The 11436-nt window shown below is 37.3% G+C and overlaps 1 protein-coding gene across 1 annotated transcript; it reads left to right on the forward strand.

The window, feature by feature from the left end:
• The first annotated feature begins 332 nt into the window (after nucleotides 1-332).
• On the forward strand, nucleotides 333-2746 carry LOC124456564. Its single transcript, XM_047006983.1, has 4 exons — nucleotides 333-410; nucleotides 468-525; nucleotides 590-768; nucleotides 2075-2746. The coding sequence occupies exons 1-4, from the start codon at nucleotides 333-335 to the stop codon at nucleotides 2744-2746; spliced, it is 987 nt and encodes a 328-aa protein (XP_046862939.1).
• Nucleotides 2747-11436: the final 8690 nt, after the last annotated feature.

Raw genomic sequence — 11436 nt, forward strand, 5'->3', positions numbered from 1 at the left:
TTGAGAAAATTCACAAAACTACAGATTCATCCCAACAAGCCTGTTTCGTGATTGCTCACTCTTCAGGGGATTTAATGAATAAAGCCCGCCGCACACTAGCGTACTTGCCGCGCGTACTTGTTATTCGTGACAAGTTGGATCGACAAAAATTCCTAGTGTGCGCGGAAGTCTTGAACAACATTTGTCATTCGTGACAGATATTCCAAATATCAAACATGTTTGATATTTTTTGTCACGAGTAACAAAAATCCCAAGTGTGCGGCCGACGAAAAGCAAGTCCTCCTACAATGATGACACTACGCATGCGCATATTAAATTAATGAAAACACAATATGGCGGATAGCATTGACACGTTAAATCAGAACGAATGTAGTGAAATTGTTACGGAAGCTATCTTAGAAAACCAGTTGGTTAATATCTGGCCTGATTATCGGTGTTGATACGATGTGCGATCGTCCGACTTCAAGAACCGTGGTGCACGCGAGAAAGCTTATCAAAATATTGCAGAAAAGTTAGGACAAACTGGTAAGTTATGAATCTTTGCCATGTGCTGTATTCCCCCTTATATTATATCATCTGTATATTGTAGTTGAATGGGTAAAAGCTAAACTGAAGTCCCTCAGGAACAGTTATACAAGGGCTAAAAAGATTGCTCCAAGTGGAAGTGCACGGAAAAATCCGACAAAGAGAGGAACCTGGTTGTTGGAAAAGCTGCAGTTTCTGGCACCTTACATTGCAACAAGAGTCCCTATATCCAATATGGATTCTGTAAGTAGCATCCGTGCAAACATTAAATTAGACACATCAAATTGTTTGGTTACATGTTGCCAAATTTTCTCATTGATATTATATGGCATATATTTTTGTGCTAGAAAATCTGTAAAAAGGAAAGTAGAAAAATTTATGGATCATCAAAATGTAAATCAGATACATGAATTTATGTATTAGTGCATATTGTTCCTGTTTATGTCCATTTAGATGTTGATGAGAAACAGGGAGAGGTGAAAAGTTTTATTTTAATATCATGAAATATTTCGTACAAGACTATTGCTCCCTTTTCAATTTTCATGAGGCAAGATAGCAGTTAATTGTTTTAAAATATAATTTAGTCTTAGTTATCTTCTAAATTGAAATGCATTGTTTAGCAGTTCAGTTAATCAGTAAGGTAATTTAACAATAACCAATATTAACCTGGGATGCATTAAAAAGTCTGCATCTAAACTGTTAATTTGATCATAAGATCCTTCCATGGGACTGAGCCATTGCCATTAAAGAATGTGGTCAGATACTCACGCTGTGTTTTAGCATTTCTTGATGGGTTCCTATCTGAATTAAATTTGTTTAAACTAGCTAAGCATGGATCACCTCTCCATGGCTCATTTGAAATGCTATGGTCTCTGTTTTCAACATCTGCAGCTGCTGTGTATGTTGATTTTTGTTTTTCCACTAAGTAGTTGTGCAAACAGCAGGCTGCTAAAATCAACTGTGTAACCTTCTTCGGACTTAATCGTAATGTTGTAAGAAACACACGCCACCTATGAGAAAAAATTCCAAAAGCATTTTCCACCACTCGCCTTCCTCTCGAAAGACGGTAGTTAAAAACTCGTTTCTCTCTGTCTAAATGTCTATGAGGATAGGGCTTCATTAATGCTTTGCTCGTGGAAAAAGCGTCATCTGCAACAATATGATAATGTACTTTACATACTGAATTTGGTTGAAGAGGAGCAGGTAGTGGCAGATCTAGAGTGTTCTGATCCAATGCTTTTTTCAGAGTTGATTCGTTGTACACACCACTATCTCCTGCCCGCCCTGAGGATCCAACACTCACGTATAAAACTTATAGTTAGCATCAACAAGAGCCACTAGCAATACACTAAAGAAATGTTTGTAGTTAAAAAATTCTGAACCACTTGAAACAGGCTGTTGTATGGCAATATGCTTCCCATCAAGCGCCCCAATACAAAACGGATAGTTCCACTTCCTTTCAAAATCTTTCGATATTTCTAACCATTCATTAGCAGAAGTTGGAGTCTAAAAATAGCATTTAAATTATATTTTTCATAAAACATTTTAGGAGCACTGTGACTCTCCATCAGATACTAGCATAATTGATCAACCTGATGAAGAAAGTGTTGCTGATGATAACATGTCTTATCAAGCTAATATAGAAACACCAAGTCCAACTACTTTGGAGGGAGATGAGATTGACATTCCCTTAACAAGATCAACTAAAGAGCCATTTCAGTTAAAAAATAGTAGAAAGAAGCAAGCAGAAGAAGAATACCATCTCATCAAAGGACTGGCTAAGTCAATGTCAGAAAAACAAAATAAGAAACTAAAAACTGACAATAAACGAAAGAACCAAACGGATACTTTTGGTCGATATGTATCCTACACATTAGCAGAACTAGAACCCAAAGTACGTTTTGTGGCTCAACATCACATCAATAACATTTTGTTCCAAGCACAAAGTGGAGAGCTTTTGACTAGGCAGACTTTTGGAATGATAACACCTACTTCTTCACAAAATCAAACTTTTTGGCCATTAAACCACCAAACAAATAGATCCAAAGTTGATGATACAGTTTCAAGATTTCAATCTCAACTGAATAATCAACATTACAGTCTCCCATTCCAAAGACAGCACACTGGATTCAATCCAACTCTACAAGTTGCAGACAACACTAGGCAGTTTCAGTTTTCTTCTCCTTCTATTCAGTCTCCATCCAATGTACATGAACATTGAACAACACAACACTTGACAACCATTTGTAAACATATTTGTATCATGAAATTTTGTATTATCTAAACATAACTTGTCTAAAGTTTATTTTAAAGTGACATGTTCAATATATTGCCTATTAAAACTTTTATTACCTTCAAATATTGTTGTTTTAGAGACATATACAGAGATTGGCATGTTTCTTCCACAATTTCAGAAATTGTTCGTTCACCGATACGAAACTGGAATGACAAACTCCTGAATGTTTCTCCTAAGTTAAAATAACATAAATAATAAGTTGCTCATGTACAGGAATAAATTGAACAAAAAGATAATATATTTCCTCAGTTCGAACCTGTGGCGAGGAAACGCAAAGTTACGGATAGACGCTCGCAAGGTTTCACTGCTGGTCTCAAGTGTGTATCCATCTTATTAATGTAAGGCAGAACCAATTGTAAGATATTTTCAAAGCAATCCCGATCAAGTCGATGGAATTGTCGAAATTTCTCTGGATCCTCTGCATTTAATTCTCGAACGAGATTGTTAAATACTCCTTGCGATTGTCTTCTTTGGATCCATCGCTTTGTCCACAACTTACGATGTACAGCTCTCAAACGTCTCCGTCGCTTTCTCAACAACAAAATCAATAGCAAAACTTTTTCGTCTTCTGAGGAACTATCATTATTGCTATCTGTGTTGGTGTCACTGATATTAGTGTCACTGCTTTTAGTGTCACTGCCATCACTGCTATCCGCCATATTGTGTTTACATTAATTTAATGTGCGCATGCGTAGTGTCATCGTTGTAGGGGGACTTGCTTTTCGTTGGCCGCACACTTGGGATTTTTGTTACTCGTGACAAAAAATATCAAACATGTTTGATATTTGGAATATCTGTCACGAATGACAAATGTTGTTCGAAACTTCCGCGCACACTAGGAATTTTTGTCGATCCAACTTGTCACGAATAACAAGTACGCGCGGCAAGTACGCTAGTGTGCGGCGGGCTTTAAGAAGAAAAACACAAGGTGTCTGTTATAATTTATTGAGAGAGCTAGCAGTAGAAGATCCTAAACAGTTCCGGCAGTATCATAGATTGGACAGGCAATCATTTGAAGATATTTTAAAGATTGTTTTTCCATACATTGTGAAACAAGACACGCAAATGAAGACAGTGTTAAAACCTCGCTAACGACTTGCAGTAACCCTGCGATTTCTTGCAACAGGTACGTAGAATTACGTATAGTTATTGAACACTTGTCAGAGAAAGCAGTTCTCTTACTGTTTTTATTATTTTCCCATTTTAGGTGAAACATTTCGTAGTCTTTCATTCCAGTTTAGAATTGGGGAGCGTACAATTTCGAATATTGTTGAGGAAACATGCCATGCTTTGTATAACTCGTTAAAGGAAACATGTTTGGAAGCAAGTTATTAAACATTTATAACAAATATCGCTAGTATTATTAACAATAGCTGTTTACATACATTAAGAGCTCATGTTATCATAGGCAGATGAGTCTTGACCTGAATTAAGCTCTCTAGAGATTGGTGAAAACCACATATTAAGAACAGGACGGCTCAATCCAACATCTGTTGGGGAAGATGTGTTATATCGTTGACTATTTGTCATACAATTGCTGATGGGGTGCATGTTGTTTTGTGCATAAAGTGGTTGAAACATATGTTGGTGCATAGCTACTGGCGCTCTTGTGCTATGATGTGTAAGTTCCCCTGATAGAGCCTGGAACAGTATTTCATTAATTTTGTATTGTGCCAAGTGCCTTACAGAGGGGGGGAAGTTCAGACAACGACTGCGTTATATAATGACCAAATGCTTCATCCGGGTTATTACATATCTTTCGAGACATTTCTCTGCTTCTTTTTCTTGAGATGTTTTTGCCAAACAAATCATGTGATTGTATTTTTCATCTGCCTGCCTTTTTCTATTTGGCTTTATACGTGTTGGCTGTTTGGTACTAGAAATGGGACAGTCGACCTCATTCTCAAGATTGCTGCTTGGTGTTGCTGGATCATTGAAACTGTCGTCGTCATCATCATTGTTTTGATCATCAACTTCATCAGCAATTGTTATGCATGATGGTGAATTGGAATCGTCCTAGAAGCATTTAATAAATGAACATCCATTAGTTTAACATAAGCAAATTTATGATGTAATTGCTTTTATTTTCTTCAATTACAGACTCCATCTTGTGCAGAGAATGGAAGGCTTTTGCAGACCAATTTTAAAAAAAAGGGAACTATTCTGGCTGCATCGGAGCTCTAGATGGAAAACACATGGCCATACAACAACCAAATAGTAGTGGATCAGAATTTTTCAACTACAAGCACTTTTTCAGTGTTTTGCTTTTAGCTCTATTAGATGCAAATTACAAGTTTGTCTATGTCAATGTTGGAGCAGCAGGCCATGCAGGAGATGCTGGCGTGTATAATGAGTCTAGCTTGCGAAAAGCTGCTGTTGAAAATACTCTTGGTCTACCATTACCAATTGAAATTCCAGGAGTTTCATCAAAAATACATTACCACATTGTGGGTGATGATTTTGCTTTTCCATTGAGCAAAACAATGATGAAGCCATTCCTTCACAGGAATTTAAATAAAGAGAAAAGAGTCTTTAACTACAGATTATCTCGTGCCAGACGGGTAGTAGAAAAAGCTTTTGGGATTCTTGCCAGCAGATGGCGTGTGTTCCTAACTACAATAAGATTGTGTCCTGACAAGGTTACCTATCTAATTCTAGTTGCTTGTTGCTTGCATAACTATATGATGGAAAAGAATAAATTAGGTTATACAGCACCAGCAGATGTAGAGGATGACAATCATCTTGTCACACCTGGCTGATGGAGAAGAGATGCATGCATGACAAATTTGAATCCATTCAACACAGACAGAAATCCTTCTAATAGTGCCAAAATGCAACGTGAAATTCTGACGACATATTTTAACACTTGCGGAGCTGTATCATGGCAGGATAACATAATCTAGCAGTAGCACTTACTCTTAATTATCACTTACTCTTAATTATATATATATATATTTATATAAGTTTGAAAATTTGTAATCCAGGCATTGAATATATAAAAGATAAAACGTTTCTCCTGATTTTTTAAATGATTTTTATTGAGCTTTCGACTCGTTGCTTCGAGCCTTCATCAGAATGAGGATATTTATTTACACGTGCTTTTTGGCTTGGAGACGTTTAGAGCGTCTAATTGGATTAGTGGGTGGATTAATGTGATTGGATGGGGTGAAATGCGTTGCCATGGGTTTTGGTGTGTTGTTAATATGGTTGGTGTTAATAATATTAGAGTGTAGTGTTTTAGTTTTGGTGTTGTTTGTAGTTTTTTTGTCATTTTTCTTCAGTTGTGAGTATATGATGGGTATGTCGATATGTCTGTTTATTGTGTCGTTGTCTTCACTGTACCAAGCTTCTTTAAATTCGCATGCGTGTTTAGTCTATGCGCGTCCGAGTACTTTAGTTTCTGTCCAGTCGAATGTGTGGTTGTTTCCGTGGGGATGTTCTGCAGGTAGTGAGTTCGGATCTCGTCGTTTTATGGCGTTTTTGTGTTCTGTGAGTCTTATTTCAATTTTCTTAGATGTTTGTCCTATGTATTGTTTTGAACAGTCTTTACATGGTATCATGTAGATCGCGTCAGTTGTATCATGAATTGTTGTTTTGTCTTTATGTTTGATGAAACACATTTGAGTTTTTGTGTGGGTTTGTAGGCGACGTTAATATTAAATGGTCGAAGAAGTCTGGCAGTCATTTCTGATGTTCCGTTTATGTATGGTAATGTGACGATTTTTACTGTTTCGTCCGGTTTTTTGTTGCTTTTGTCGGTTTGTGTTTTGTTTTGTATTTTGTATATAGTTTTGTTTATGAAGTTTCTAGGGTAGTTGTTTTTAATAAATGTGGAGTATAAGTAGTTGCGTTCTGTTTTCTTGGCTTCTTCCGTATTACAATGAGTGTTTATCCTGTTGAAAAGTGTTCGAATGCAGCTTATTTTGTGTTGTGTTGGATGATTGCTGTTGAAATCGAGTATTTGGTCTGTGTGGGTGGTTTTGCGGTATACTTGTGTGTTTAGTGTGCCATCATCTGTTCTGGTTAGTAGGATGTCGAGGAAGGTAAGTTGTTTGTCGTGTTCTTCGTCTTTAGTAAAGGTAATGTTCTTTGTGGTATTGTTTATGGTGTGTAGGATTTGTTCAGTTTTGTCTTTCTTGACTATGGCAAAGATGTCGTCGACATATCTTTTCCATAGTCTGATGTTTGTGTTGTTTGTGACTGATTGTGTTTCCAGGTGTTGCATGACAGCTTCTGCGAGGAAGGTGGATAGTGGTGACCCCATTGGTGTGCCTGAAATTTGTCTGTAGTATGTGTTTTGGAAGGTGAATTCAGTGGAGGCAAAGTTTGAGTAAGTCTAGGATGTCATTTTTGTCTAGTTGTGTTGTAGCCTGCCAAGTTTTGTCGTTTGTGAGTAGTTCGTTTGTAATTTGTTTGGCAATGTCTAGTGGTATGGATGTGAAGAGTGATGTCACGTCGTAGGATATCATGATTTCGTCTGGTCGTAGTTTAATGTTTTCAATACTGGCGAGGAAAGTTGTGGCATTTTTGATGGTGTGAGGTGAATTTTTGACTAATGGATACAGAATGTTATAAAGATATTTTGAAAGTTCATACGTAGGTGATCCTGGAAGCGATACGATAGGTCGAAGTGGGTTGTTTTCTTTATGGATTTTTGGTAGTCCGTAGAATTTGGTGGTGGATGCGTCATTGGGTCGGATTCTTCTGTAGTCGTTTTCGTTTAGTTTCTTTTTCTCTTTTAAATGTTTCAGTTTCTGGTTGATGCGGTTGGTGGTCGTTTTGCTGGGGTCTGTGTGGAGAGGTTCGTAGGTGGTGGTGTCTTGTAGGAGGGTTTTGGCTTTGTCGATGTATTCTGATCTGTCCATGATAACTGTTTTGCGTCCTTTGTCAGCTCGTAATATGATTACTTGGTCGTCGTTTTGTAGGTTTTTAATTGCTCGTAGTTCTTCGTAGTTTAGGGTGATAGGTGGTTTGTGGCAGAGGTTATTTGTGATTTTGTGACGAATGTCTTCTTTCGTTTGGTCTGTTAAGTTGGTGTATTTTAAAGCGGATTCCAGGTCGGCAACGTAGTCAAGTTTGTTCGCGTCTTTAAAGTTGTAATTTAATCCTTTGTTTAAAATTTTAGTTTGCTGTTCGGTTAGTGGTTTGTTCGAGATGTTTGTGACAAATTCGTTTGTGTTGGGATGGAGTTGTTTGTAAGATCTGGATTCTTGTAATTTTCGATGAAATTCGTGGTGTCGTTTTGTTCGATATGCGGATGAAGCCATCAAAAAAGCAACATCCGCATATCGAACAAAACGACACCACGAACTTCATCGAAAATTACAAGAATCCAGATCTTACAAACAACTCCATCCCAACACAAACGAATTTGTCACAAACATCTCGAACAAACCACTAACCGAACAGCAAACTAAAATTTTAAACAAAGGATTAAATTACAACTTTAAAGACGCGAACAAACTTGACTACGTTGCCGACCTGGAATCCGCTTTAAAATACACCAACTTAACAGACCAAACGAAAGAAGACATTCGTCACAAAATCACAAATAACCTCTGCCACAAACCACCTATCACCCTAAACTACGAAGAACTACGAGCAATTAAAAACCTACAAAACGACGACCAAGTAATCATATTACGAGCTGACAAAGGACGCAAAACAGTTATCATGGACAGATCAGAATACATCGACAAAGCCAAAACCCTCCTACAAGACACCACCACCTACGAACCTCTCCACACAGACCCCAGCAAAACGACCACCAACCGCATCAACCAGAAACTGAAACATTTAAAAGAGAAAAAGAAACTAAACGAAAACGACTACAGAAGAATCCGACCCAATGACGCATCCACCACCAAATTCTACGGACTACCAAAAATCCATAAAGAAAACAACCCACTTCGACCTATCGTATCGCTTCCAGGATCACCTACGTATGAACTTTCAAAATATCTTTATAACATTCTGTATCCATTAGTCAAAAATTCACCTCACACCATCAAAAATGCCACAACTTTCCTCGCCAGTATTGAAAACATTAAACTACGACCAGACGAAATCATGATATCCTACGACGTGACATCACTCTTCACATCCATACCACTAGACATTGCCAAACAAATTACAAACGAACTACTCACAAACGACAAAACTTGGCAGGCTACAACACAACTAGACAAAAATGACATCCTAGACTTACTCAAACTTTGCCTCTCCACTGAATTCACCTTCCAAAACACATACTACAGACAAATTTCAGGCACACCAATGGGGTCACCACTATCCACCTTCCTCGCAGAAGCTGTCATGCAACACCTGGAAACACAATCAGTCACAAACAACACAAACATCAGACTATGGAAAAGATATGTCGACGACATCTTTGCCATAGTCAAGAAAGACAAAACTGAACAAATCCTACACACCATAAACAATACCACAAAGAACATTACCTTTACTAAAGACGAAGAACACGACAAACAACTTACCTTCCTCGACATCCTACTAACCAGAACAGATGATGGTACACTAAACACACAAGTATACCGCAAAACCACCCACACAGACCAAATACTCGATTTCAACAGCAATCATCCAACACAACACAAAATAAGCTGCATTCGAACACTTTTCAACAGGATAAACACTTATTGTAATACGGAAGAAGCCAAGAAAACAGAACGCAACTACTTATACTCCACATTTATTAAAAACAACTACCCTAGAAACTTCATAAACAAAACTATATACAAAATACAAAACAAAACACAAACCGACAAAAGCAACAAAAAACCGGACGAAACAGTAAAAATCGTCACATTACCATACATAAACGGAACATCAGAAATGACTGCCAGATTTCTTCGACCATTTAATATTAACGTCGCCCACAAACCCACACAAAAACTCAAATCATGTTTCACCAAACATAAAGACAAAACAACAATTCATGATACAACTGACACGATCTACATGATACCATGTAAAGACTGTTCAAAACAATACATAGGACAAACATCTAAGAAAATTGAAACAAGACTCACAGAACACAAAAACGCCATAAAACGACGAGATCCGAACTCACTACCGGCAGAACATACCCACGGAAACAACCACACATTCGACTGGACAGAAACTAAAGTACTCGGACGCGTACAGACTAAACACGCACGCGAATTTAAAGAAGCTTGGTACAGTGAAGACAACGACACAATAAACAGACATATCGACATACCCATCATATACTCACAACTGAAGAAAAATGACAAAAAAACTACAAACAACACCAAAACTAAAACACTACACTGTAATATTATTAACACCAAACATATTAACAACACACCAAAACCCATGGCAACGCATTTCACCCCATCCAATCACATTAATCCACCCACTCATTCAATTAGACGCTCTAAACGTCTCCAAGCCAAAAAGCACGTGTAAATAAATATCCTCATTCTGATGAAGGCTCGAAGCAACGAGTCGAAAGCTCAATAAAAATCATTTAAAAAATCCGGAGAAACGTTTTATCTTTATATATATATATATATATATATATATATATATATATATATATATATATATATATATTTGAAAATTGGTAATCCAGGCATATTATGATATTGATAAGGATTCTCTGGATTTGTTTTAAATTTTTATTAAGCTTTCAACTCGGTGCTTCGAGCCTTCGTCAGAATGTGACAATATATTATTTACAAAGATTTTGCAGGCGTTTGGAGCGTCTGATTGGTTGGTTTGTAGTTGAGTTGATATTATTGGATGGTATAAGATGCGTTGTCATGGTTTCGGGTGTATCGATTACGTTAATGAAATTCGAGTGTTTTATTTTAGTCGTTGTGTTATTAGTTTGTTGTTTTGGTTTTGTCTTTAGTTGTGTATAGATGATGGGGATGTCAATATGTCTGTTAATTGTGTTGTTGTCTTTGCTGTACCATGCCTCTTTGAATTCTCGTGCATGTTTTGCCTGTGCGCGTCCAAGAAGTTGTGTTTTTGTCCAGTCAAATAAGTGGTTGGTATCGTAGGTATGTTTGCTGGTAGTGATTTTGGGTCGCGTCGTTTGATGGCATTCTTGTGTTCAGTGAGTCTTGTTTCAATTTTCTTGGATGTTTGTCCTATGTACTGTTTGGGGCAATCTTTACATGGTATCATGTAGACCGCGTTGGTTGTGTCGAATGTCGTTGTTCGGTCTTTATGTTTAGTGAAATATGATTTGAGTTTGTGTGTTGGTTTATGTGGGATGTTTATTTTGAATGGTCGGAGTAGTCTTGATGTCATTTCTGATGTTCCGTTTATATATGGTAATGTCACCATTTTTACTGGTTCGTCTGTATCTTCGTTAGGTTTTTCAGTTTGTGGTTTGTTGTGTATGTTGTTTAATACTTTGTTGATAAAGTTTCGTGGGTAATTGTTGTTTATGAATGTAGAATATAAGTAGTTGCGTTCATTCTTCTTGGCTTCTTCTGTATTGCAGTGTGTTTTAATCCTGTTAAAGAGAGTTCGTATGCAACTAATTTTGTGTTGTGTTGGGTGATTGCTATTAAAGTTGAGTATTTGGTCTGTGTGTGTATTTTTGCGGAATACTTGTG

Source organism: Xenia sp. Carnegie-2017, unplaced genomic scaffold, assembly GCF_021976095.1.
Source record: "Xenia sp. Carnegie-2017 unplaced genomic scaffold, XeniaSp_v1 HiC_scaffold_56, whole genome shotgun sequence".
NCBI lineage: Eukaryota > Metazoa > Cnidaria > Anthozoa > Malacalcyonacea > Xeniidae > Xenia > Xenia sp. Carnegie-2017.